The sequence below is a fragment of the Micromys minutus genome (assembly GCF_963924665.1).
Source record: "Micromys minutus genome assembly, chromosome: 32".
Taxonomy (NCBI): domain Eukaryota; kingdom Metazoa; phylum Chordata; class Mammalia; order Rodentia; family Muridae; genus Micromys; species Micromys minutus.
The window spans coordinates 13,780,435-13,808,224 of record NC_137967.1 but is presented as its reverse complement, the minus strand read 5'-3'; the positions used below and the strand labels follow the sequence as shown (position 1 = coordinate 13,808,224).

Genomic DNA, 27,790 nt, shown 5'->3' with positions numbered 1-27,790 from the left:
CCGGGAGGAGGAAGAGAAGCAGCGAGGACAGACTTTAGCAGGAGACACAGGGGCACCTCCTCACAGCCCTACAAGACTTCATTGTCTGAGCTCTCTGCTCCTGTGGAAGGCAGAGCAGCCTTTTACTCTAATGGACTGAATCCTTACTCCGAGGCGCTGTCCTGCCCGGTTTGCAGGTAGGAGGAGTGAAGCCAAGTCAGGGGCAGCAGCCCAATGACACAGCTGTGGTGGAGGCAGGGCAGCTGCTTCCACCCAACCCTTCCACCCCACAACTTGGCATGTGCCCTTCCAAAGGTCCTTCTAGCCCGACAGACTTCTTTCTCAGCCCAGGGTTTGGAGGACAGGGCAGGGCTCTACCAGTTAATAGATGGTTGCGGGGAAGGCGGCTGGTCCTGGGAGGGACAGCATCTTATGTATAAATCTGAAGATCTGGGGCTAGAAATGTGGTTGGGTGGCTAAGAGCATTTGCTGCTCTTGCAGAGGACACAGGTTCGGTTCCCGACACTCACATGGTGGTTCTCAACCACGCAGAAAAACTTCAGTTCTAGGGGATCCAGTTCTGAGAACATGGTACACATACACACACTTGGGCAAAACATTCATACACACAAAAAACAAAGAATAGATCTAAAACAAATATTTAAATCTGGAGCTATCAGGTGGAGGGAGAAAGGCCTAGCCTCAACAGTGGCCTCGAGGGTGTTGAGATTTTGTCAGAGCCTGGCTTGGTGGCACACAACTTTAATCCCAGCACTAGGGAGGTAGAGGCGGACGGTTCTCTGAGCGAGTTCTAGGACAGCCAGGACTACACAGAGAACCTGTCTTGAACCCCCCCATCAAAAAAATTGTCCCAGAATGAATTGTATAGCTTGATCCCCCATTTGATGTTTCCTACATAAGTTTCATTTTTCCTTCCAATTCTTCTGAGGTAAATAGTTTTGACTTACTCTGCGCCAAGCCTTGTTAGGAGCCACATAAATGCTGAGCCTGGTGGTACAGGCCTGACATCCCAGCTCCTCAGGGGGCTGAGGTGAAACTGGAGCAAGGTCAAGACCCTGCTAGGGCTTTACTGGGTGAGTTTAAGGCCAGCAAGCAAGTTAGTGAGAGCCTTATCTTACAACAGAAAGGAAATTAGAGATCTAATTTTTAAATCTGAATAATGGCAGGCCATACCCTGGGGAGGTAGAGACAGGCAATCCCTGTGAGATCAAGGCCTGTCTAGTCAACAGAGTGAGTTCCAGGTCAGTTGGACCCTTGTAGCAGAACCTCATTTGAAATAAATAAGGACCAAATCTTAAATTGAGAAGTGAAACAAAACGTGAAAAGCCCAGTGTGAGTGGTACTGAGTGGAAGTGTTTGCCTAAGAATTGTGAGGGCCTTAGATTCAATCCCCAGTAGCCAAAGGCCACATGTATCGACGACGCTTCAAGTCTCTTTGATGGCGGTTCTCAGTGTGACTGCCCATGGTCATTGCTTCCGCTAAGGAGCTGCTAGGTACGCAGGCCACCGAGGCAGCTCCTTTGGGCTTGGAGAAGGCAGAGCCGGCCTCAGTGACAGAAACAGGACTCCAAGACCTGGATCATGATGGCAAGGTGAGTGGGAAGCCCCCATCTGCTCCCAAGACCCCATAGGCACAGCTATAGCCATTTCCAACCCTTTATTGGGGTTGTTATTCCCGAATAAATATAATACATTAAACCCAGAGGGTCTCGTGCACCCCAAAAGGTGCCCCCCACAACCCCAGCTGGGCAGAATAAGTTAGTGGGAGGGGGGGAGCCTGCCAAAGACCAGGCCAGCTCCCTGGCTGAGCAGGCCGTGGCACACACAGATCTAAAGTGCATCTTGGTTCTATGGTCCCCAGGTCTGTGTGGCTCTTGGCGGGGCCACTGTGAAGGGCAGGCAGGAACCTCCCGGCGGCTTTCACACCGTGCCAGCAGTGGCTGCCGGGGGTTCTGTGTGTCCTTCTGTCGGCTTAGGGGGTGTGGCTTTTCAATCAGGGGTCCTCAGGGAAAACTGTCATCAGGCTGCGGCTGAGTGTCCAGAGGAGGGTCCGGGACAGTAATTCCTTGATGTAGCTTCTCCAAGGAGAACTTCATCTGCCGGAAGAGGTGGGGGAGGTAGGGTGAGCACACTCTCTGCCATTCTGCATGGTCATGCTGTCTCACGACTTGGTAACGTCTCAAGGTGGGACTCAGGCGGTCCGGGTTCAAATCCGGCCTTTGCCATTACTAACAGCGTAAGGGTAAATCCCATCATGGCTATGGGCCTGGTGCCTTGCCTGAAGTACAGGTGATTAATATAATCACCTGATTACTATTCCAGGCTCATAGGATTACGTCAGAGATCTGAGGGATGTTGGAGCCGGATCCACAGTAAGTACACCAGGGGACCTTGACTAAGTACCTAGCCTTGAAACCAAAGGGGACAAGATGTTACAACTTAAATTTGAACCCACAGGCTGGTGTGTCGAAAGGTCCCCACCAGATGGCACTATAGCGCAAGGCTGATGCTCCTTCGGGAAGCGGGGTCTCCCTGACTACTGGTTACTAGGGGAGAATCAGAGCTCCACTTCCTGGTGTGCTGTTCTCATGCTGCCAGAACATGGCCCCAGGATGGTCAGCACACAGGGAGCCTAATAAACATTTCCTCCCTTCCGGGTGTGACTGTGACATGTTGTGTCCCACCCCTCTGCTCTGTTTCCTTGAACACTTCATCCTCAACTGGTCTGGGGTGGTTGTAGGACTTACAGGAAGAGTCCAGCCAGTGGACCCAGGAAACTAAGGATGGGTCTTGTTGATCATAGCCTGGCCTTTCCTCTGGTCTTTGTGTCATTTCTGCTTCTGGACAGAGCCTTCCCAGTGACCATGATAGACTACATCTATAAGCCAGGAGCCAAAGTAAGCCTTTCCTCAATTGCCGCTAAGTGTTGCCACAGGGAGGGTGAAAAAAAATCAACCAGTTCACCTTTGTGTCTGCCACATACATTGGTCCCAGAGAAAGTAATTAATCCGCAGGGCTTACTGCTGCAAGGCTGGCTGGAGGACTGGTGCCTTCTGGCTAGAGGCAGGACAGCCCTTCTATGCTAAGGGCTCTTGCTCTAATTAATGGCCATGCTAAGGGCCACGCCCCCAACCCTTCACTGGGGGATTCTAGGCAGGGGCTTTACCACTGAGCCACGCCCCCAGCCCCTCACTGGGGGATTCTAGGCAGGGGCTCTACCACTGAGCCACGCCCCCAGACCCACTGAACAGAATTTCCATAAATTCCTTCAGTTCAGTCCAGATGCCCTCAGGGACCAGACAAAGCTGGAGTCTTCCCTCATTCTCCTCCATGTCATAGGCACCCAACCCCAGTGCCATACATTTTCCTCCGTCTTCCTCCGCTGCTGGCTGCAGTCCTCTGGGGGTCTAAAGAAGCACTATGTGGTGGCAGTGTCAGCACCTACTATAACCCTGGGCGAGGCTCACCAACAGCGAGAACATTGTTTACAGTGTGCTTGGCATTACTCCAAGTGTCAGTGCATTCTCAGCGCATGAAGGATGCCGTTGCTCTCTGCTATTCGGAAGATATAGCCTCGGCCCAAATGACAGTCACTTACATAAGGTCACATGGCAGTCTGACATTGAGTGTCCCCTGAACGATACAGGGTGACCTCATACACCCCTTTTTAGAGATGAGAACCAAATGCCTTTGGGAGACTCACTCTCCTATCAGCCAACCCAAGCCCAAGTTGGCAGGAAGGGAACCAAGCCTAGTATGCCCTGGCTACTCAGCTTGGAAAAGAATGGACACGTGACGCCAGCAGCTAATGACAGAAAGAACTATCCTCTGCACATCCCCTCAAACCAACCTGCTACGAGCAGAACAGAAGGGGGGAAGGGTTCTTACTATAGCTATGTGGCTGGATCCAGCCATACCTGAAGGATGCTTTTCCAGGATACGAGTCTTGTTCTTTCTGTCCCACGGACCTCCCTAGCAAACTAAGAGATGAGTACCAGGACCGGATTCCTCATTTTATGACAGAGAAAACCGAACCCCTTGCTAGGGAGGCATCTTGACCCAAGGCCCCACAGCCCCCCATGCCCGCCGCGTACCTCATCCAGGAGGTCCACGGATGCACGAAGGATCTGCCTCCACTTGTGCACCTCCACGCTGTGAAAGTGCTTCTGCAGAGCCAAGATCTCGGCCCACTCCGTGGCTGTCTGGGGGAACTTGCTGTGGAGATAAAGGATCTGAGTGAACGGTCCCCGGCCAAGTCAAGGTGCTTGAGCCCTGCCCCAGGCTCTCCCCACTTACCCCTTGGCCAGTGCCAGGCTGTGCCAGGACTCGAAGGTATGGGCCGTTCTCTCCAGAGACCAGAGACGGTAGAAGAGGAGGGCGTTGAGGGCAATGAGAACCACAAGGCTGGGGACAGAGTCCAAGATCAGGCTCCTGAGGTCACAATGCCCCTTCTGGTCAGGCTTGAAGCTCTGCACCCATCCCCACGACACTGGCGTAACCGTACCTTAAAGGGTGCCGTGATTACCCACCCTTTTCAGAGGAAAGGGGCTCAGAGAGGGTGGCAGGTATGCCTAGAGTCACCCAGCCCATAAGCAGAAAAGATGGGGTTCACGCTCTGACCTCCGTCATGCCTACATGCTTGCTGGCCACACTAAGCCATCCTCCCTGGAAAAGCCAGGGACATTGAACAGGGAGAGAATGCTGCAGGGGGATGAGCAGAGAGAGGATGCCCTACCTCACACAGATCCTGCGGAGGCAGTGAGGGGAAGACAGGCGTGTGAGAACTGCTCAGGGCAGGGCTGGTACCCAGCCCTCCTCCACCCAGGCGCCTATCTCTGAACCTGAAGACCACAGGGCTCCTCCCCGGTGATCTTGGGAAACTGAGGCCTCAAGAGGCTGAGCGCGTGGCCTGGATTAGCCCTAAGCTGGGGGGAGGGAGTGTCCTTACTTGCTTTCTCTTAGTATCCTGCCCCTCCCATACTCGCTGGCCTCCCGAATGTTCCTGCCCAGGCCCCATGGAGGTTTCAGCTAAGCTGGCCTAGGCTCCCCTGAATCTGTGTTGTCTTCTCATCTTTGGCTGCCATGACCTCCCATACCAGCTCAGCCCCCTCGCTCTGGTCTGGCAACAAGTCTCCAACTTCTCCACACCATTCCCATGGGACTCTTGGTCATGGCTGTGTCTCCAGCTTCATGGCTCAGGATTGGTTGCAGAAAAACAATGTATCCACAACATGACTTCTTTTGAGTGGCTAACTTCACATACTTTGTCTCTTCTTCCAGAAATTTCTTCCCTCTGATCTCCTTTGGGCCCCAAGTTAGCTGTTATCCCAGCAAGAAAGACTTCTCTAAGACAAACTGACCGGCATGTGGGAACTCTGCTGGGCATATCCCAAACGCCACTTCAGGCAATTCTTTGCTCTGGGTTGAATCCACATCCTAACAAAAGCGAAGGCCCAGAGAGGCCAAGCACGTGACCCACATCACACAGTCAGGTTGCTAACCCACGCCAGTCTCCTGACTCACACAATGCTGATGAGAACCAGGGCGCTGGGGAGGCCTGCCCCGGGGCCCTGATCCACGGATGGTTCCGAGAAGCGAGAGCTGAGGGAACCTGTAAAACAAGCAACTTGGGGTGAGCCAGGAGCACCCCAGGGACCATTGCCTCCAGCTGCCTATCTCGAGATAACGCACCTGAGGTGTGCATGCTGGTCTGGGTGCAGGGGTCTGGGTCTGGGTGCTGAGGCCCATCTCGGTGCCCCCTCCAGCTCAGGGGCCGCTTCCTCCTCCGCAGGCCGGACAGTAGTCCGCGAGCGTCTTTCCCTCCTTCCTCTAGGGACAGCTTCTCTGCCTTGGCGAGTTCTCGATCTGAGGGACAAGAAGTGGCTCGTGTGGCTGTATCTGCACCCTGCTGGGCCACGGTCGCCCCACACCCACCCTGCACCACCAGCCTTCAGTCCCCCACCTAGGTGGTGGAAGTAATCTTCGATGCCACTCCAAGAGTTCTTCTCAATGAGAGACTTCACGAGGCTCCACGGCTGCTTGCGGTAGCGGATCTCTGAGGATACACTAGGATAGGGACAGGAGAGGACCTAGGTCAGGTTTGTAGGGGGAATCTGCGGCCCCAACCCTAATTCAGAGAAGGGTCTTTGTCACTCAAACCTAGGTCCTAACTCTTCAGCTTCCTCCATCCACATTTACATTTAAATCACGCTTTAGGGGGTCTACCTACTATTATTAGGGGGTCTTTGCTTTTGGGCTACACTAGGGATTGAAACTCCTACCTGCTGAGCAAGCATTCTATGGATGGACCCCCCCCCCCCTCATCCTAGTGGATTCTACACAAGCCCCTTTCCTATCCGGTAACAGGGTCTTGCAAATTTGAACTCATGGTAGCCTCCAACCTGGGATCCCCTGGTCCCAGCCTCCTCAGAGCGGAGATTATAGGCCCTGCTCTCTACGAAACCTAACCAGAATCCACCTATCGTCCTTTGTGGTGCTCCCAACTGGTCCTAGCCTTTTCTTCTAAACCTAGACAGAAGGGGGGGGGGGAATTCTTCTTGGTCTCCCATCCCACCCCCATTTGTAGCCAGAAGAAGCCTGTCTGTGGAATTCATTCAGGATCCTCGGGGCTCAGACTGATTCCTTGGATGCACCTCACTCCTGCTTCTCGACTCCAGCTACTCCCATGCTCCTGCTTCTCTACTCCAGTTACTCCCATGCTCCTGCTTCTCTACTCCAGCTACTCCCATGCTCCTGCTTCTCTACTCCAGCTACTCCCATGTTCCTGCTTCTCTATTCCAGCTACTCCCATGCTCCTGCTTCTCTATTCCAGCTACTCCCATGTTCCTGCTTCTCAACTCCAGCTACTCCCATGCTCCCACTTCAGGGGCTTTGTACTAGCCACTCTGAATGGAAGCCCTTTCCTCTGGCTATTATGAAATATTTCTTTCTCAGAAGGCCCACCCTTGGTCATCATAGTACAACCTCCTGCCCGCTCACTCCAGCCTCCAGTGAATTTCTCCAAAGCCAGGTGAGGTGGTGAACTGAAGAATATTCTGCAATTGCTTGATTCACTGGAATTTCCCCAGTGAAGTTTAAGGTCCCTCACAGGGGAATTTTTGTCCCTGAGACCTAGAATATCTATGTTCAACGCGTGCTCAGATGTTCAATGAACAGCGGGGCACATCAACTATTCTATTCACAATGACCTCTTCCAATGCTGGGTGGAGGCAGCCCTGACCACTGAGGTGAGGTAGAGATAGGGCACACTCGGGATCACCGAAGCCGGGCCTTGTTCCGGGCCAGACCCAGGATACAGTATCGGTGGGCAGTGTAGAAGTAGTCCTGGTACGGGATGCCCTGGGTGAGCACCTCAGAGTCCACCACGCACCCGCCCGCCTGTGGGCCACGTCGGAACAGCGTCTGCAGGGGACAGAAGGAGCAGCAGGGAGGTCAGGGCCGCTCCATGGGGCCAGCCCACCCACCAGTCACCTCCACAGGCCTACCTGTGTCTCCACCACAGAGGCGCTCTTGGGGCCTAGCTGGTTGCTAATGGGGATGGTGTAGGTCAGGACTCTGCGTTGGTGGCACTTGCTGTCACTGCTCCAAGGGCTCAAGGTCACATCTGGGAGGGAGGAGGAGAATGAAGAGCGGGCTCTCCTTTCTGGAGGGTTTTGATTCTCTGGGGACTTGTCCCCAACTGCACCGACACCGCGTCTCCACTATGCTGCCCGGCCTGCTTTTCGTTTGAAGTGGAAGCTAAAACCAATTACATCTGGAAGCTAAAAACCACTACAGCGGTAATGGCAGACGGCGAGCCTCTGACGCCTTCTGGGGCCTCCTCACCCGCAGCCTCTGTTTCCTTTCTGTAACATGCTTGGTTTCTCCCAAACATGAAATGAAGGGACTCTAACCTTTGTGACACCTTTTTCCTGGAGGTCCCCTGAACCTTCACACATACCAGGCGCTACACTGAACCCAGGACTCCCTACATCTCCTGCTGGGGCCCCATTGCAACATCCTTCAGGTTCCTAGTGGAGTCCCAGGCCTTGCGTTCCTTAATGTTACATCCACTGTTTTGGGGAAGATGGGAGGCAGGTCTTTATGTATGTGCCCGTGAATATGTCTATGTGAATTCATGAGTGCAGTTGCACATGTGTGTGTAGAAACCAGAGAACCAGCGGTGAGCCTCGTTTCTCTTCAGGTGCCGTACACTTTGTTTCCCTGAGACGGAGTCTGTCACGGGCCTGACTCTAACCAACTGGGACAGGTCAGATGGCCAGGCCTATGCGCTCAGAAGCATGGGCCACAATGCCCAGATTTTAAAGAATTTTTAGATCTATTTTATTCTTACTGTTTGTGTGTGTCTGTCTGTGTGGTATGTGTATGGGTGTGCATGTTGTGTTTATGTATTTGTGTGTCATGTCTGTGTGTGGTCCTGTGTCATGTATCTGTGTGTGTTGGGTCTCTTTGTGTATTATGTGTATATGTCTGTGTCCTGTGTGTGTGTTGTGTCTGCGTGTATCTCTGCTTGTGTGTTCTGTGTGTATGTCTGTGTCTGTGTTGTGTGTGTCTCAGTGTCTGTGTGTGTGCCTTTGTGTCTGTGTCATGTGTAAGTTTTTGTGTGTGTCTCTGTGAGTCTGTGTGTGTCTCTGTGTTTGTGTGTTTATGTCATGTGAGTGTCTGTGTGTATAAGTGTATGTCTCTGTCATACGTGCATCTGTGTTTATGTCTATGCGAGTTTAGTGCCTGTGGAAGCTTAAGGTGTTGGATCCTCCTGGAGCTGGAGTCAGAGGCAGTTGTGAGCAGGCCAGTAGGGTGCTAGGAACAGAACTTGGGTCCTCTGCCAAGCCGTACCTACACTGAACCTCTGAGCCATCTCTCTAGCCCTCTTAAAACATTTTTACTACATTCACTTATTTAAGGGGTAGACATGTGTACCAGGCACATGTGTGGTAGAAGAAAACATGCGGTAGTTCCCTCTCTCCTTCTAACACGTGGGTTTGGGGTAAACACCGTTACCCACTGGACCTTGCCGGTCCCACCCCCCACGTTTTGTGTGGGTTCTGGTTATCAAACCGGGGTCCTCATGCTTGCACGGGAAGTACGTGAGGGAGTGAGCCATCTTCCCAGGCCAGTTCCAGACTGCCTTCCAGTATCCCGAGGATTGTGTCTGCTCTACCCAGAAAATAATATCTGCTTAAAACCCATCTTGTGCTTTCTGCCCGGACATCCCATGGCTGCCCCGTACTCTAGGAGTCTGGGAGAGCAGGCACTAGTGGGCTTCGGTTAAATCTTGGTACGGCTGCTGCTGGGGGTCCTTTTCAGGTAGCAGCGCATTCACCTCCCGCTCCAACTCGAGCACTACAAAGCGCACACAGTGTGCGGACGAGTCAGGCACGGAGACGTTGAGAACCCTCTCGGAGGCCCCTGCTAGCCAGAGGCGGCATGAAGCCGGCTCCTGCCCGTGCCAGACGCACGCTCCTCTGCTTCCTTTGCCCCCTGACCTGTGAACTTGCGCTGCTGTAGGAAACCTTGCAAGAATGCAGAGTCCGTGAAGAGCATCTGCTGCAGACGCTCAGCACCCACGTGGAAGACGGAGTTGATGAGGAGCCGGCCGGAGAGGTCAGGCAGCAGTTCGGCCAGGTCACCTGGGAGACAAAAATGTCCTTGTTGTGTCCATGTCTCCGGGTTCCTCTGGGTCAACTGCTCCACCTCTCTCCCAGGCCTCCGGGGTGGAAGGGCAAACCCATCTCCCTGAACAAGATACACTGAGAACCCGAAACAACACTCAACTTTTCCTAGACCATAGGATTGGCTGAAGGTGGACACACACTCCAGCCCAACCAATAAAAGCCACCGCAACGGTGTCCATTGGCACACAGATCCCTGCCCCCGTCAACTGGAATCGTTTGTCACGTCAGACCAATCAGATTCACATCTGGGATTTTTTTTTAGCGGCAGTCACTGTGCTTGTACACTGCTGGGAAGCCAGACCTGGGGCTCTGTCTCTGGGTTCACAAGAGTAATGTCTCCCTGAAAACTGCTGTAGGGAAAATGAGTGTAGCCAATTTTCTGGCCACACAGCCATTAATGCAGGGTTCCGGGAATGTGCTTGACTGACATCCTGGCCACGTGCCCTGTGTACCAATGCCTCGTTCTCACTAGTCCTCACTTGGGTATAACCAAAGTGAATGAGTGGGGACCACCTGCCTCACCTTCCTCCCCGGTGGATGAGGATGAGTTACTCGTGTCTGTCAACAGTTCTTCTCTGGACAGTAGATCCAAGGGACCCAAGGAGGAGGTGGGCCCGTCTGTCGGGGCCGGCTCAGTACTCAGAGGTTCTGCTACTGGGGTCACTGTCTGGCCGGAGGAGGTATCCAGCTGACTGTCTGTCTGATCTTCTTTGTCCTCCTCGGCCTGCAGAGAAGGGTTCCATCCACACCTCAACCCCAGCCCAAGGGTTCCCACCGGTCCACTCTGGCCACAAGAGTTTGACAGACTAAAGTATAGGTCCTGGCCAGGATGACCAACCCTGGAGACATGGTGTCTGTACGTGGGGGCTCTTGGCTAGACTGACAGAGAGGCCTCAGGACCACCCAGTGATGGGGGCTTATGCAGATGCTTGTGGCCTATACCAGTCTTCTATCTATCTATCTTGCTCCCCTCTGTCTTCCCCTTTCTCTCCTATTCTGCTATACTGGCCCGATTTACCTCTATTTTCCTCATCTGTCTGTCTCCCTCTCTCATCCCTCTGTATTGCCCCTCCCCCAATCTTCTCTACCCCCCTCCATTCCCAACGTTCCCATCTCTTCCCATAAGCACCCCCTAACTCACCACATGGTCTGCATCACTGCTGGCTCGAGAGAGGTTTGGAGTGACCCGGCCACGCCTTGAACCCACAGGGCTTGGCTCCTGGCTGCGGTCAGCCACCCCCGAGGGGCTGATGTCACTGAGGGCAATCACGTCTCCCACCTCTTTGGGACTCCTGCAAGGGAAAGGAGGAAGTGGGCAATGGCGGGAGCCTCCAGCCTCCACATGCTACCCCCACTGGGTTCTCTCCCGACCCCATTGGGAGGTGCACAGGAACCTCATGTCTGCCAACAAACAATCCCTCTCTGGACAGCAGATCCGGGGGACCCAGGAAAGTTCCCTCAGAAATTCCTGACACCCCTCTGAGCCGCCTTCCTCCTCCAACTCACCCAAGACCATTCAGTTGCAAGGGGCAGACATAGTCTTCGTCTTCACTGGTGAGGCCCAGCTCGGAGCCGTAGCACTGATGGACCAGGTGCCAAAGCTCTCGAGGACTCAGTGTCTAGGCATAAGGGATAGGACATTGGCCTATTGTTTCTATTGCCTTGGTTCCTGCAGTTCCTCTATCTTCCATGAGAGGGCAGCATGGGTTATCCACTCCAGAGTACCCACGGCCACCTAGTTGGCATCCATCACTAACCAGCATCTTTCTGCAGAGTCTAGGCCCTGGGCCCTACCAGTCACACCTTAGAGCCCCACAGTGCTAGGGAAGATTCCCATTTTTACTGAGAAGGACCCGGAACCTCTGTGTTAGGAGAAGTCATGTGCTCAAGGTCACACAAGTGACCCACAGGGATTCAAGGCCAGCCAGATTCCAGAGGAGCCCAAGCTCTTGTCTCCTATGCTGTCTGGTCTCTATCCTCCTCTATATCTCCTCAGCAGCCCTGGGCGTCCCACCGCCACTGATTGGCTGGGCCCCAGAGTCAGTGAAATAACAGCCAGTGATAACAGCCAGGGCAGTGGCCGCTGCTGACGTTCCTGTAGGCGCTGTATAAGTGTGACCTCAAAGTAGATAGCAGTGTAACACTATCAGGACTTCAAGGCTAGATGTGCCGAGTCGTCCATCCAAGGTCACCTTGCTGGGAGGTGACAGTGCTGAGGTCAGAGCCCCAGCAACGCTTAATCCACTCAGCTTTCAATACCGCAACATCATTAACCCAACCCCCACCCAGTCCTGGGAGCCCTGAAGTCCAGATGGTCCCCTTTGCCACACACAACTGCTTTGGTGATGGGGGTGGAACCAGAGGACCTTCCTCTGGCTTTGTCCTCTTTGGGGATGCTGCCTCATCAGCCTCCTGAGAGGAGGGAGGCCTCTGATAGTTTTACTTATAAGGATGGCCACTTTGGAGCTGCCCTGAGGGATGAGTGCCCCAGAGAGGTCGAGGCACACAGCCAAGCAGGAACGGGAAAGGGTGTCTCAGGGGTGTCAGCAGGGCTGACTGCGGATAGGTTTATAATCACCCTACACCCCGTCACCCCTACTAAGTATTCCCTCACATGGAGGCTTCCTCCAGCACTGGGGACCAGTTGGTACCAATCCCTTCCCCATTTATCAGGGACTCGGCTTCAGCGCGATCCCTGGCAAGACCTCTGGAGAAGCCACAAATGCAGAAGGGCCTGGCGCCCACAGAGAAGAGCCGGGAGTTTGCTATGAATTCCGGGTCCTCCCTAGTTAACCCCACCCTCCTGAGCATCCTTCACACCCACCTTTTCGAGCAGCGCATTCTGCCAGAGACGGAAGATGAGGAGGAAGCAGCGGTCTCGGGCCCCGAAGGAAGTGAAGAAATGCTGTAAAGAGAGAGACGTGAGGATCCAGAGAGGCAGGCTGGGGCGGGCACGCCCGGTGGTCACCATCATGGGAGGAGCCTCCTGGAAGTGGTGGGAGAGAGAACCTTCCCCATGCCTGAGGCAGAAGCGGTGCTCAGTGCCTTTCCTAGCCCTCTTTGCTGTCAGTCTTCCAGCTCTGGGCTGACAGAACACAAAGGGAAGTCTGTGGTCTGGTCATTCATTCCCTGGTCCTTCCTCTTTCCTGTTGGGACCCCAGAGTGACACAGCTGTCTCTCAAAGCAGACAGGAGACAACAATTGAGGAAAATGCCAGGTGTGCTTCTTGCTGACCCAGTACTAGGGCAGTGGAGCCAAGATTTGGAATTTGAGGTCAGCCTGGGCTATGTGGTCAGACCCTGTCTCAAAAACAAACAAAGTCTAGGGGCTGGTGCGACGGCTCAGTGGTTAAGACTGTCTGCTGATCTTGCAGAGGATCCAGCTTGGGTTCCCAGCACCCACTTCAGAGAGCTTTCAACCAGCTTTAACTCCAGTTCTAGGAGATCTGATGCCCTCTTTTGGCCTTCACGGGTACTGCAGGCATGTGGTACCCATATACAGAATAAACATGTAAAATACAAAGAAATCAGTATTTAAAACAAACAAGCAAGCCTTGAACCCCAGCACTCAGGCAGCAGGGGCAGGCAGATCTCTGTGAGTCCAAAGCCACCCTGAACCACATAGTGGGTTCCAGGACAGACAGAGTTGTGTAAGACACCCTGCCCCCAAACAAAGAGCAAACAGAACAAGATCTAGGGAGGTGGCTCGGTGATGGGTTGTTTTTCTGGAAGACATATAAACCCTGGGTTCCTATCCTAGCTTTGGGATCCAAACTGCTGGGTTCATGGGAAATGTTAGGATCATTGCATTGCAGGACAACTATGTGAGGGCCATTGCACAGGAGAAAACTGTAGGGGACCCCGCCAAACTGAGTGAAGCTGGACCACTGTGGGTCCAAGTTCAACACAAATGGGGCTCTGCTCTGATGGGCATGTCTAGGTAAGTTGGGGGAGGGGTGTTTCTGCTGTGATCCCGGTGCTCCCCTACCCCCTTTTGGTCCACCACCCACCTTCTCACTCTCCGTACAGATTTGAATAGCATTGGGGATGAGCTTAGCTGTCTTCTCCTTCTTCAGACAGGTCACTTCCTTCAGCTGGATGGAAATCTTAAAGACAGTACAGGGCAGTGAGAACGAACCAGAAGCCCTGCCGGTCCCGAGCCCCCTCTGCATCCACCTGCGGCTCGACTCACTGTGGTCTCCCAGCGGAAGATGTTGCTGTAGAAACAGATCCAGTTCTCGGAGAGGTAGAGGCGGCCCTGGAGGAGGATCTCCCGCTGCAGGGCGCAGGAGTAATCTGAGAGTGGCGGAGGGAGAGACCGGCAGACCTGTGAGTCACGTGGTCTGGCCCTGCAGCCTACAGGCCCGCAGGGAGGCAGGACAGAGGACAGAGGCTCCTGTCCAGGTCAGAAACTGAGGCTGGGGGCACGGAGACTCACCTACAATGAGGCGCTCGGCTTCAGGAAGTTTGCTAAACAGTTTCCGGAAGTCCTCGTTACGTTGTTTGTATGTGGGACACAGCATCTGTGGAAAGGTTTGGGACATTGGCATCCAAACCCCTATTTGTCCCCCCCGCCCAAAGGTTCCGATCCTTCTCAGTCTTCTTGGCCCTTGAGGCCTCTTTGCTCATAACACACATATCACCGAAAGAATACCTGCCATTTAGTGACGTTTAAAAACTTACTTAGGTGTATGAGTGTTTTTCTTACATGTGTATGGGTGTGTGTAGTGAGAATGCTCAGGGCAGGTGGAGGCCAGAACAGGGCATCTGGTCCCCCAGAACTGGAGCTACACGCATTTGTGAATGGCCACACGGGTAGTGGGAATCAAACCTGAGTCCTTTGTGAAAGCAGCCAGTCCTGTTCTGAGCCATCTCCCTGTTTACTGATTTCATATAAGAGTCAGGCAAGGTACCACCGCCAGCATCACTAAATCTTACCCACTCTTCCCTTCAACCTCGCAAGATTAGGCTAATGTTTCTCAAGGGGGGAGAGGAAGGCTCACACCCAAAGCCACAGAAACCATAAATAGCAGCATCCCGTCCTGTGTGTTAAACAGAAGCATCTGCTGCGTGGTTCTTTACCTATCGCCCACTCTTTAACTGCTCGCTCTGGTCTGGAGCTCCCAGCGGGCAGACAGCCCCGCCCCCATACCTTTATCAAGCCCCACGTGCAGGTAGATACTCACACTGTACCAGCTCTGCATCTTCTGCAAGAGAAAGAAGTGAGTCAGGAGGCGCCCTTGTGTTCTCTGCCCTTGCCGCCCTCTCCCGGCCCGAGATGCGCTCACACCCACCTTACTGTTGCGGATGAAGTTGCGGCTGCCCAGGCTCTGGGTGCTAAGTGTCCCGGACACTCCGCTCTTCTCTGAGGAGCTGTCAGACCCCTTCTCCACCATGGTGCCTGGTTCTGGCTCGGGACCCGAAGGGGGCCGGCTTGGGGGCAAGAGCTGAAGCCGCTTCCGGAGAGACGGGGAGCTGCTTGGAGAGCTCCGGCCAGAGTGGGGTGTGGTGCTAGGGAGCGAGAGGAACAGGAGAGGGTTAGGGGAACAGGGATAAACCTGATTGTTGAAGGGGCGTGTATCATCTAGTGGCTCCATCTGCCCACCCATTCATCTATCCAACTATCTACCTGCCCATTCATGCATCCACTAACCTAGCCACCCAGCTGCCTATTAGTTTATCCATCCATCCATCCATCCATCCATCCATCCTTCCATCCATCTGTCCGTCCATCTGTCTGTCCATCCATCCATCCATCCACCTGTTCACCTCCTTCTTGTCTCTCTAACCCTAGAGCGGGCCTGAACATCCCTGTGCTTCTGCTACCTCATTCTAGCCCAGGGAATGATGACCCACGTAAATCATCACTATGTGGGATTAGAGAAATCAAACTGTTAATTCTCTCTAACACAGCGAGCCCTCGTTGACACTTGCTGTTTTATGACCACACGTGGGGGGAGGGGTCAGAGGACAACTTCTGGAAATCAGTTCTTTCCGTCCATCAGGGGGATCTAACTAAGGTCATCAGGATTGTATGGCCAATGCTTTTACCCGTGCCCCACACCTGACCTTTTTAAACATATTCTTACTAATTTATTCGTAAAGCAAACCTTGACTGACCTGTGACACTCCAAATGGAAACCTAAGCACCTCTCTTGTTTAAAGTGTTATTTCTATTTGTTTGTGTATATGTGAGTGTGTTTGTGCCTGTGCTGTTTATGTACACTACGGGTGTGCAGTGCCGGTGTAGACCAAAAGAGAACGCCATAGCTCCTGGAGCTGGAGTTATAGGTAGCTGTGAGCCACCATATGGGTGCAGGGAATTGAACTCAGGTTCTTTCCAAGAGCAGTATAGGATCTTAACCACCAGGAGCCATGTCTCCAGCCCAAAGTACCTTAAAAAATTGTTTATTTATTTTATGTATATAAACACACTGAGCTGTCCTCAGACACACCAGAAGAGGGCATCAGATCCCATTACAGATGGTTGTGAGCCACCATGTGGTTGCTGGGACTTGAACTCAGGACCTCTGTAAGAACAGTCAGTGCTCTTAACAGCTGGGCCATGTCTCCAGCCCTCCCCCCAAAGCACCTTCCTTAATGTATTTTCTTTCCTCATCTCTAATCTGTCTGCAACCCCCATCAACACCACCTCTCAAACCGACTTCCATTTTTCCATCACTGCACCACCTCATCCCAGACTCCATTCCTTTCCACACAGATGGCACACAAATTTTCTTCTTCTCTACTGCTGGCTCTGCCTCAGTCTCTCCTCCATTGCAGCCCTGGAAGCTGGTGACCAGCTAGCAGAGTCAGCTCTCTGAGCCCAGGCTGTCTCTCTCCAGGTGAAAATCAAGTCTGATTTCGATGTGATCAGGTCCCATTACTTCCCATCACTTCCCTGGCCTCAGGTCCTTCTTCTGTTCAGACCATTCCAGCCCCCATTCCCCCCCACCTCCAACTCACCCCCCCTTTCCTTAAACTCCCCAAGGCCACACCCTGCATCTGTGGTTCCCTCCATCTGAAAAGTCTACCCACAGCTTCAGTGGGACGGACTCCACCTCATTCACCCTCAGCCCTCCTCCTCCAAGGTCCCTAGGCTTCAAAGAGGTCCCGCCCTCCTCCTCCCTCCCTCCTGACTCACACACATTATCTCTGCTCGTTTGTTTATATACAGTTTCTTTATTGCTTGCCCTAAACTGTGAACTGGAGAAAGTCTAGATTGCTGCCTGTGTCCTTAGCACCTAAACTCGAGAGACAGGGCACACAACGCTTAATAAACACCGTGGGACAGAACGAACAGCCCTGATCTGGCTGTGACCAGCACTAACAGAAACCTGAAGTATGGCTTGGTTCTGGCGAGTTAACATCCTGCCAGAGTCGGGACGTTAAGTAAACAGAACATTCTGGTAACTGTGCAAACACCAGCGGCAATAAGGGCTTGTGGGGGTGAGCGGCGGGGACTGTAAAGGGACATCGGTTGTTGATTCCTTATCAGGATTCTTCTGTCAAGCGCTGAGTGATTGATTTTTATTGCTGCTCAAAAACACTGTGTGCTTAGTCCCAAGACAGTCTGGCTTTTCAGTGGAAACTGAGGCTACAAGCAGGAGGTACCAAAAGAGCGAGGCACAGTTGAGGAACGGTTTCTGGGAAGGATTCTAACTCCAGGGACACAGATCTATTTTGGAGTACACGTGGCGTCTCCTCTTTCGGGGACTTTTTCAGGAATCGGCCCTCTCTACCGTGTGGATCCCGGGAATACAACATGGGCGTTTGGGTTTAGTGAAGCGCTTTTACCCATTCAGCCATCTCCTCCACTCCCCCAGGAAGTTCCTTCAAGTATGTCTTTCCTGTATGATCTTTATTTCATGCAGGTTTCCCGGTCCACACTGCCCTTGCTCTTTATTGCCCTGCATCTCTTTTTTCTTTTTGTTGAGCTGGAAATTGAACCTAGAACCTGGTATATGCTTAGTGGACATTTTACCACCGAGCCGTATTCCCAGCCCCTCACTGGGGGATTCTAGGCTGGGGCTCCACCACTGAGCCACGCCCCCAGCCCCTCATTGGTGGATTCTAGGCAGGGGCTCTACCACTGAGCCACGCCCCCAGCCCCTTACTGGGGGATTCTAGGCAGGGGCTCCACCACTGAGGCACACCCCAGACCCCCTTTTACTTTTTACTTTGAGGCAGGGTCTCTCAATAAACTGTACAGATTGGCTTTGAACTCAGTAGTCTAGACTAGGATTTCACTTTTGGTTGTCCTGCCTCAGCCTTCGGTATGGTAGCTGGCACTACAGGCCTGTGCCGTCATGCCTGGCTGGTTGTTACTTTTGGAATCATACCAAGAAGCCACTCAAGAGTCACCTACAAGCTGTATGACCATGCCTAGCCCTTGCAAATATTTTACGAACACTTCAAGACTCAAGTGCACCCCTCTGCCTTGTTCCCATATGCTGCTGGCGCAGCAGTCACCCCAATGTTGATGACAGCTCTATGGATTTCGGGGGACACACCTGAGGGTGGTCTTAGTTCTCGCTGTACCGCAGCCCTGCCCTGATGGGGTTTGAGAGAGACATTCACATGATTTGTATAAAGTAAACTCATTTTATAAATTATGTGACTAAAAAAATGACATAACAGTAGCCTGGACCACTATGGCTCCCCCTGGGCCAACCCGGTGCCATGGTCACCATCATCTGGTGTCTGCATTCAATCTGTCCCGACTCACAGCCTGAGAAAGCCTCTTCCCACCCTGAGCAGGTCAGAGACTTCCTGATCACCAGACTTTCCCACTCTCCTTACCCCAGGAAAGCCCTTGACCCTTCCCTGGCCCTCGTCATGGGAACTCCCTCTTCTTCGGCTGCAGCCTTCCTTTTTCCCTCTGTCCACGTGCCCTTCCCCCACTGGATGTAGGTGGAACTCCCCCCAACCCCCACCATGCTCGAGAGACATCTCTTTGTGCACTATTTGAAATCAAACAGCCCCTCTGCCTAGCCCCCTCACATGCTCTGCCCTCAGAGTGTCTGCCAGTGACACATGGTACCCCTGGCTGGCTCTCTATCTTACTCTCCTTCGCCTAGCAGGTGCCCATGAGTAGGCACCCCCATGGCCCAAGCAAAGTACTCAGGTTTGCTTCTTTCTCCCAAAGCCTGGATTCAAGCACACTTGGACTCAGAGGACCTAAAAGGCTTGCGGTCTCCGAGCCACGGGGCGGCATCTACACCTTCCCTAGCTGCTTTTTCACCTGGTTTTACCTCCTTGGGTTACATGGAGAAGAAACCATAGGGAAGACAAAGGGACGCTATGCTGACCCTGGAGGGACCTCAGCTGGTACCCTAGGCCTTTCTACCGCTGTCTAAACATACACAGAAAACAGTGGGGCGCTCTAAGCAGCAGGTCCCAACTATCTGGCTGACTAATCAGGGAACCAGATCCCCACAACAAACAAACAAACAAAAAAATGAAAAAAGAAATTAAAATGGCCTTCACAGTTGCCTGTGCTGTAAAGCTCAGCACAGACTCCCCTCCCCGCCCCCCAAGAACACTAAGAACAACAGCATCAGGAACCTGTCTGAAACACAGATTCTAGCCAGAGGTGGTGAGGCCCCTCTGTTAATGCAGTATTCCAGGGCTGAGGCAGGAGGATCACAGAGTTTGAGACCAGCATAGGTTGCGTAGCAAGATTCTGACTTAAGCAAGATTCTGACTTAAGGACTCCAGAGTTGGGAGTGTGTAAGCTATAGGGTAACCCAGTGGTGAGGGTCTGGGGGCACGGCTCAGTAGACTCTCTAGATATCACCAGCGAGGAGCTGGGCATGTGAGTCAGAAGAATCTACCAATCAGAAGCTGGAGGGCATGCCTTGCCTGTACAAAGCCCCGGATTCCATCACCACCCCAGACTGCCACAAAACAAAAGAGAAACAAAACAAATGTAAATCCCCACCCCCACTCACATCGGAAACCTCAACTTAACAGGGAATACACATTGACAGAACAGTTGGGGGCAGAGAGGGTTTCTTCAGTGAGCCACACTGACTGCAAAGGGCTTAGCAAGGCTTTCGGAGGCCAAGGGCTGGGGACAAAGAACAGAGCTGGCAAAGTGTGGGGGAGACAGTGCTGAACTCTCTCAGGACATCAAGTTCGGGGCCAGGAAGGAGGCTGGCAGGTCTGAGATAGCTATGAGCCAGCAGAACTGAAGATACACGGGCTCCAGACACAGACCTGAAGACCCTGGGTCACCTCACATGAAGATGACCATGGGGAGTCCCTGTGTTCTTTTCTCACCTCTGGGCTGATCCTGAAAACCCCAGGTCCACTTGAGGGTAGGCTGGAGGCACAGACAAGCCAAGCGCATCCCCCTTGCTCTTGGATGAGATAAAGAGGAAGTTCTCAAAGGCGAGTAGCAGAGCCCTAGGGTGGCCCAAGCCAGCCAGCCAGTCCGGGCGGAGTGAAGGGAGGGGTCAGAGTGGCGAGAGGAGGACCGTTATAGGGCGGAGACTCATTATAGGGCGGAGACTCGGAAGAGAATGGTGTTTTTACTTCGAAGATGCTCTCTGCTTTCTGGGCCTCAGGTTCGGCCTCAGCATAGAGGGGCAAGAGCACACACAGGTGTGTGAGAAAGGAAACGCCCGGCTGGGGACTCAGAGGGTCTCAGGCAAACTTGCCTGAAGTTGAACCAAGTCCCTCCCATCTGTCTGTCTGCCTTTCACAGAGGTGTCACAAGCATGAACAACCACAGCATTGTGAGTATGCCAAATTCATACACAAATGCCAGGAAAGTTTTACACACACACACACACACACACACACTCGTGCACACGCGAGACAGACGTCACAATTATGCTATAGTCACACAGAATCCCAGAATTAATTCCAAATTCAGAGAAACACAGTAAGTCCAACACAAACTAGCTTCACATATACAACTGTGGGAAAGTTTTTTTCAGAGACACTAAAGACCAAAACAACAGCAAAGACCACAACAAAACTATTCAGACATCGCCTAGTCACGGGACCCAGTGACCCAGACATGCATTCCAATGGGAAGGTAAGTCATCATATCAACCTGCACATCCTGACTGTCCCCAGGCAGAGAAAACAAAGCAAAAGCCAGTTATCACGGTGACAGAGAACCCTGACATTCCCATAGTAAAGGGGGACCTGGGAACAATGCTGGACCAGATATTGATGAGGATGGGGCAGACTGCACAAAGCAGTTAAGGTTACACCCAACATCCCAGGAGGGAGGGTCCTCAGCCGAGAAAGCCACAAGGGGTCTCTGTCTCTTTCAACAGACAAAGCCACAAAGGGTCTGGGAGTCCTATACAGTCTCCCACACACCCAAGGCATGCAACAATGCCACATTTGGATACACTGGAACTTTCCCACAGATGGAACCAGAGGTAAATGAGCCATCCACGGGGCTCAGCGGCAAAACAATGTCACAGGTAGACACATGCAATTCTACTCGCTCATTGAACCAAGACTTTCATATGTGGATGACAGGCCCACAGCAGCCCAGCCCTAACCACACGCACACATACTAAGATCCCAAGGAGAGCCATCACGGTGGTAACTCACAGAGGTAATTCACGGTAAATTACAGGCACAGCCAGACACGAGACTACAGCAGGATGCTGTACACTTGGTGCCCCAAACCTGCCTCAAGACACTCCAAAGTCACCATGGGGCACAAGCTCAGAATGTATGATCTGCACATGGTGCTACAAAGAAATGAGACATAGCTCACACACAACCACAGTGGGTCCAAAAGCCCCAGATGCACTCGACGTGGTTGGTAGCTATCACACAGATGATGGATAGGTAACACACAAACACACACACACACATTGCCCTAAAGGATCCCAGCTGTTACACACACACACACACACACACACACACACACACACACACACACACACACACACCAGAGCCCAGGCACTTCCAGGACACAATCACAAACAGAAACCCGCAGGCACAGGGGACAAGACAGGAGTGTCTGTGTGTGTGGGGGGGTTCAAGTCAGAACACACACGACCCCCACCCCTCTGAGATCTCAGGCTCCTTCTCGCCAGCCCCCACGACAAACGGGGACCACCGACCCGAGGAGCTGCAGGGCCTGCCCAGTACTGCGGGGGGTGGGGGGGCTGCTCGCGGTCCTTTCATCTGGGTGCCGGGTCAGGGCTCCTCTAGGGGGACGATCCAGGCCTAGGGGAGCTCCCCGCTGCCTTACGAGTCCCAGGCCGGCAGTGACGCCCCAAGCTCGGGTCCCGCTGCCGGACTGCAATCCCCCACACACCGGAGACACGTGTACCCCTTCCTGTTCCCCATCGGAGTCGCTCCTACACGCACCAGCTCGGGAACCCCACTGCGGCCCCCTGCCCAGGCCAGATCGCGCCGCCGTCCCCCGCTCCCCACCCCGGAGGCCCGGTGCTTACTCGAACATGAATGCGGCGCCCCGGCTGCAGGGCAGGATCCGGCCGGCTGCGATGAGATGGGCCTCCGGGGCCTCGCCTGCCTCGGCCGCCGCCTCCACCGGACCCTGCCACCCGCACAAAAGGCCGGAGCCGCCGGAGGCCGCCTCGGCGTCAGCGACACCCCCTTCCTGCTCCCGCCCCGCGCGTCACGGCGCCGCCCCCGCCGGGAGGGGGACCAGGACGCGAGCGCGGGCCTAGGCCTAGATGGCTGGGGAAAGAGTCCGGCTGGGAGACTTGGCCCGAGCGATGGACCGAAGGAAATGTTTATTTAAAATGATAAGCTTGGGCGGGGCGTGATGTCGCACGCCTCATATCCCAGAGGCGGAGGCAGGAGGATTGCTGTGAGTTCGAGGCGAGCTCTTCTACATTGTGAAGTCTAGGCCAGACTGGAATGCAGACTGAGAATTTGCCTTCAAAACAAACAAGCCAACAAACAAGACAAGTCTAAACACCCCCTAGGACCTAGAAGAGTCCCTGAGAAGTGGGGTGGAGGTGGGTGTCAGGCTGATGCTGGGAAGAACTGGCCTGGGGCGGAAGTCTGGGGGTGTGTGTGTGGGGGGGGGGGGAACTACAGCTGAAGGGTGGAAAGCCTCTTCCTGATCTCCCCACCCTGCCTCTGAGCATCACTTCCTGCCTTAGAAGCGTTCACTTTCCCGCGTGTGTGGAGACTTCCCCAGCCTAGTTGTGTAGAGCGAGTCAGACTCCAGCCCGCCCGGCTCCTGGCTGTGCTGTGTGAGCTTCAAGTCCCCCAGACGACAGGGGTTTCCCCCAGAACAGCGCAGGGGCAGGGCTCATCAGCGCTTTTGATACTGGGAAGCCTGCAGAGCCTCAAGACGGGAAATGATCTTACATTGCAGTATAGGACGGAGTTCCTGTGCCAGCCAGCCCTGCACCCATCTCTGCCAGCCAGGCATGGCTGTCGTCCTCGCTGGAGAACTCAGTGTGAACCTCTACCTTTGAGACCCAGTCCAGGGACTTCTCTCCACCCCTCTCTAGCCTTCAGCCTCTTGTCCAGATACAGTAGACCCAGTCCCACCTTGTCTGGTTGTCTTCCAACCCCACGCTTATCACTTAACAGCCAGAGAGCCCTACCCTGGTTCCACCTCATTCCTTGTAATAAAGCGCTCACCTTGGTGTCCAGAGCCCTCCTGACTGAGCCCCTTTCCCCTGTCTGACTTCTTGGCCTCCTCCTCAGTTAGTCTCCTGGTTGCCTATTCCAGGTATCGGCCTATCCTCTGCTCAACCCACCTGCCTCCGGCCTCAGGACCCTTGCACTGTTACCCCTTCTGCAGGAGGAAGCCCGCTCTTCTTGCATGGCTGCCTTCCATCTTTCTGTGTCCGTTACTATTTCATACTTCAGTGGCTTGTTTATTCTTAGAAAGACATTTGCTTCGGTGGTGAGGGGGTGGAGGTGGGCTGGAGGGAAGGCCAGGATTTCAGTATGTAGCCCCGGCTGGCCTCAAACTTCAGTATGTAGCTGAGGCAGGGCTCGAACTTATGAACCTCCTGCCTCAGCCTCCTAAATGCTGGGATTGCAGGCAGGAACCACCAACCCCAGAAGTTTTTACATTTTTAAATAGAAAACTGTGTAGTGGCCATGTGTGTCCCCAACATCAGATGCAGTTAAGTATGCATAAAAAGTCTCATTAATTTCTTTAAAGGGAAGTCACTGAAGTGTTTGAGTGAGAGGCCATTGTGCTCAAATTTGCATATCAAATGGATTTCTTTTCGTGGTTGGTCATTTTAGCAGAATTTTTTAAAGATAAATTAAACTGTTAAACTGACATGGTGTGACAGGCCTTAGAGGGGTTTGGAAGGCAGAGGCAGGAGGATTGCTGTGAGTTTTAGTCCCGCTTGGTCAACATAGAGAGTCTGGACTTGCTAAGGTAAAGCAGGAAACAGACTGGAAAGAAGGAAGGAGGGAGGGAGGGAAGGAGGGAGAGGAAGGACAGACTAGCTGTTAAGTCCCATGTGGTGGTACACCCCTGTCATTCCAGCCCTCTGGAGGCTGAAGCAGGAGGACCATGAGTTTGAGGTCAGCCTAGACAATAAAGCAAGAGCCTGTCTCAAAGGCAAACGGGGCTGAAGAGCTGGCTGGCTGGTTAAGAACATGGTCTGCTTTTGCAGCAGGTCTGAGTTCGGTTCCCAGTGTGCATTAACTCCCGCTCTGGGGGAAACCAGTGCCCTCTGTAGACACCCACATGCACACACATTTTTAAAACACAGCTTTAAAAACAGATCAACTCTAACATTTACCACCAAAGACCCAAGTGCCTACTTCTCTTTCCTCTGCCTGGGCAGGCGGGGTGCCTATTGCCCTGAAGTCTGTGTGGATCCCTACAGCACAGGCATCAACGAGCCAGCCTCTTATTCGTTATCTTTGGGAGACAAACCAGTCCCCGTTGTAGCTTGCTGTACTCTGTCTTTCCCTCCCACTCCATCATCCTTGTTTCTGAGACTTTTTTTTTTTTAGTTCAGGCAGAGCTCTGCTTCCTGAACATTTGTTCTTATTCAGCATCCACAGTTGGGGAGAAACCCCAGCACACAGTTTGTTTCTATTTAAGGTCCATCTGTCCTGTTCTTTCCTTTGCTGATGCTCTGCCCTTGAAGCTCTTGGTTTCCGTCTCCCTGGGCTAGAAGCGGGTTTTTCTTCGGAGAAGTTTTGTTTGGATGTTTTACACCCACCTGTGAGCCACAGCAGGAAACAGCTGTTGTGGTGTGGCTGACAGCACACTTAGAAATACGTCTTGCCACTGGAGAGGCCGGAAACCACGCTTGTACTCACTTTGCCTTGTCCTTGGTATAATTTTCAACTTTTTAAAATCAATTCTTAAAAAAGATGTTTTGATGTTTTTGATTAGTGTGTGTGTGTCTGAGAGAGAGAGAGAGAGAGAGAGAGAGGGACACAGAGAGAGAATATGTTGCATGTGATGGAATCCAAAAGAAGGCATCTGATGCCCTGGAACTGGAGTTACAAGTGTCTTGGAAATGCCTGATGTGAGTGCTGGGAACCTAACTCTGTTTCTCTCTGCAAGAGAAATACTTGCTCTTAACCTCTGAGCATCACCCCAGGCTGTTTTTCATGTCAGCCTGTTTCCACTTGGAAACCAAATTCTGTTAACAATCTGCCTGCCACCTTTGCTTCCTAGTCCTGCCTAACCAACAGTCTGTATTGTGAGTCTTCTTGCTGGCAGCATGCAGTTGGACCCACAGTCACTGGTCCAGATGCATATTCCATACCTTCTTTGCGGCTTGTGCCGGTTCATTTTGCTGACTTCATTGGACTGATACATGTAGAGCCTAATGGGACACAACTTTGAGTGTGTCTGAGAGTACATTTCTGGGGGAGGAGGAGGGGAGGGGGAGGGAACAAGAAAGGGGGATGGGACGGGGAAGGGGGAGAGCAGCCTTGAATGTGTATAGCATACTCCTGAGCTGGGGTCCCAGACCGAATACAAGAGGGGTGGGGGGAAGAGAAAAAGCATAGGCTGGTATTCCCATCTCTCTGCTTCATGGTCGTCAGAGATGTGAGCTTGCAGCTGCCTGCTCCTGCTGCCAGAGCTGCAGGACTCTCCTAGCACTGAACCTTCCTTACCATGATGGATGGTACCCTTAAATCATGAGCCCAAACCAATTTTTTCGTTAATGCCTTCTTGTCTAGTATTTGGTTACATGGAAAAGAAACATAATGTATATATAATTATATAATGGCTTCAAATCGGGTCTCTATGGGCTCAGGCTGGACTCTAATTAAGCTTCAGCATATCAACCAAAAGGAGCCCATACTTGAGCTGAGACCTCCCTTCCCATTCCCAAGTCTGACCTGTCCTGAGACAGATACTCCAGGTCCGGAGTCTTCGAACTCTGACATCGTGGTGTATTTGGGGTGCCTGGAGGTGACTCCCCATCACTGGATGGAGTTATGTGAATAGTAGGCACCCCCAAGAGCCTCCAGGATTTAGGGGAGAGGTCCTGGACACTGTCAGCCTGTGTCTGTAGCTCAGCTGGAGATCCAGATGAGTCCCGGTTACCACTCTGGGCCCCCTGGGGTGCCCAGGGCAGCAGAGGAAGAAGGTCAGCCATGAGGAGGAATTTGGACAGCAGTGTGGCCCCTAAGGGAGAGAAAGGAGACGTAAATCAGAGAGCCCTGTCCAAGCACAATTTGGGGTGGGCGGCCTGGCAGATCTGAGGGAGACTCCCGCCTCTTGCTGACATTGTGCCCTTATGACTCTGAGCTTCCATTTCTCTCTAAAGGCCCTATAGAGATAGAATATTCCAGAACAAACAGCCAGTGCTGAGCGTCCAGCCGCACAGAGCCCAGCTCAGAGCTCACAAACAGCTTGGCAAACAGCTGTCCGTGTCCCCAGGATGGGTGTCTTCCCTGAGCGTTCACTGTGGCTGTACTCTAAGGCCCAGACACCATGCTCCCTGTACACAGAAGGGCCAGGAAAAAAGCCAGGCCTCACTGAGCTTCCAACATAGATAGCCAAGCTGGGACAGAGAAAGGCAGACTTAGGAAGTCCCTTCCTTGTTTTTCTCCATGCCTCAACTGAAACAAACAAAGGAAAGGTGTCTTGCACTGTTGGGAGGAAGCAGGCCCCTACTGTTACTGACACTTGGGTTTGGCAATGCCAGCCCAGAGCCCGTGGCTCCTCACAGGAGAAGACAGCAAACCCGTCTGCACCCCAGCTCACTGGAGACAAGAAAAGGGTGACTTTAGTTTAAAGACCCTGACTGTCAGGCCCGGCTAGGACCTTCCCAGCGTTCCCCTACCTTGTGAATTCTTCCTTCTGTCTCACGGGGGTTCAGACTTCTAGTCTAAGAGAATGCCTGGCCCTTCCTTTTCTCCCTGAGTTGGGCTGGGCCAGAGACTCATGACCTTCAGGCCGGAACAGCTAGTCTGAGTGGCGTCCTGTTACCCTGGGGCCAGTTGTTCCTGGAAGAAAGTATAGAGCGGGGGAGGGGAAAGTGTTCCTACTACCGAGGGCACCATGGGAAGGCTTCCTCCTTCCTTTCCCCTTTCTCCTTTACCTTGCTTGTTCAGGCCTCTGGTGGTCTGTTGCTTGTGTTGGCCTGCAGTGTTTAGCTTCAACTGTTTCTCCAAGTTGAGAGACCACCCTGATGCCCTTCCCCACCTCTTCTCGCTCACGAGCACACCTCTATCCCACACCAGCATTCCACACAGCGTAAGTCGGGTGCTTTTGAACCCTTGCCCATATTTATGGGTGCCTTTGTGAATGGCTGTACGGGGGGGGGGGGCGGTTTGAGTGAGAATCGCCCGCATAGGTTGTGCTACTGGAACACTCGGTTGGCAGCTGGTGGCGCTGTCTGGGGAGGTCGTGGGACTTTCAGGGGGTGGAGCTTGCTGAAGGAAGTACGTCACTAGGGCAGGCTCTGTGGGTTTCTAAGCTCATTGTCACTTCGCGTCCTCCCTCCCCCACTTCCCCCACTTTCTCTCTCTGTCCTTCCTGTGTGTGGATGGAAATGTGACCAGCCAGCTTCCTGCTTCAGCCACCGTGTCTGGCCTTGCTTACTGCCAGGCCTTTCCCACCATGATGGACTCTGTTCCTGCTGGAACCACATGCCGGACTAACCCCTTCCTTCCCTAAGCTGCTTTTGC

General features: G+C 53.1%; 1 protein-coding gene across 3 annotated transcripts; it reads right to left on the bottom strand.

Annotated features, from left to right (window-relative positions):
- Positions 1 to 1,642: 1,642 nt before the first annotated feature.
- On the bottom strand, positions 1,643 to 27,080 carry GRAMD1A (GRAM domain containing 1A). Of its 3 annotated transcripts, XM_080909068.1 has the most exons (20): positions 26,944 to 27,080; positions 25,994 to 26,282; positions 14,989 to 15,205; positions 14,881 to 14,901; positions 14,133 to 14,217; positions 13,887 to 13,990; positions 13,705 to 13,800; positions 12,520 to 12,600; positions 11,202 to 11,314; positions 10,837 to 10,987; positions 10,218 to 10,419; positions 9,507 to 9,650; positions 7,506 to 7,624; positions 7,280 to 7,422; positions 5,963 to 6,066; positions 5,692 to 5,865; positions 5,524 to 5,611; positions 4,297 to 4,404; positions 4,095 to 4,215; positions 1,643 to 2,096 (listed from the first exon to the last, which is right to left on the bottom strand). In XM_080909068.1, exons 2-20 carry the CDS (start codon positions 26,251 to 26,253, stop codon positions 2,004 to 2,006), a joined length of 2,424 nt encoding a protein of 807 aa, XP_080765194.1. In that variant the 5' UTR covers positions 26,254 to 26,282; positions 26,944 to 27,080; the 3' UTR covers positions 1,643 to 2,003. The 3 variants fall into 3 exon arrangements, 2 of the variants coding, with proteins under 2 accessions (XP_080765194.1, XP_080765195.1); XM_080909069.1 differs by lacking the exons at positions 25,994 to 26,282; positions 26,944 to 27,080 and adding an exon at positions 22,132 to 22,250; XR_013974852.1 differs by lacking the exons at positions 1,643 to 2,096; positions 4,095 to 4,215; positions 4,297 to 4,404; positions 5,524 to 5,611; positions 5,692 to 5,865 and having other exon boundaries at positions 6,050 to 6,066; positions 7,209 to 7,422.
- Between the last annotated feature and the right edge of the window lie 710 nt (positions 27,081 to 27,790).

Coding starts and splice junctions, on each gene's coding strand:
- GRAMD1A (XM_080909068.1), bottom strand. CDS start 26,253: ATGGCTGACCTTCTTCCTCTGCTGCCCTGGGCACCCCAGGGGGCCCAG. Junction 13,991..14,132: donor AGCCGAGCGCCTCATTGTAG/GTGAGTCTCCGT, acceptor CGCCACTCTCAG/ATTACTCCTGCGCCCTGCAG. Junction 7,423..7,505: donor CCTCTGTGGTGGAGACACAG/GTAGGCCTGTGG, acceptor TGTCCCCTGCAG/ACGCTGTTCCGACGTGGCCC.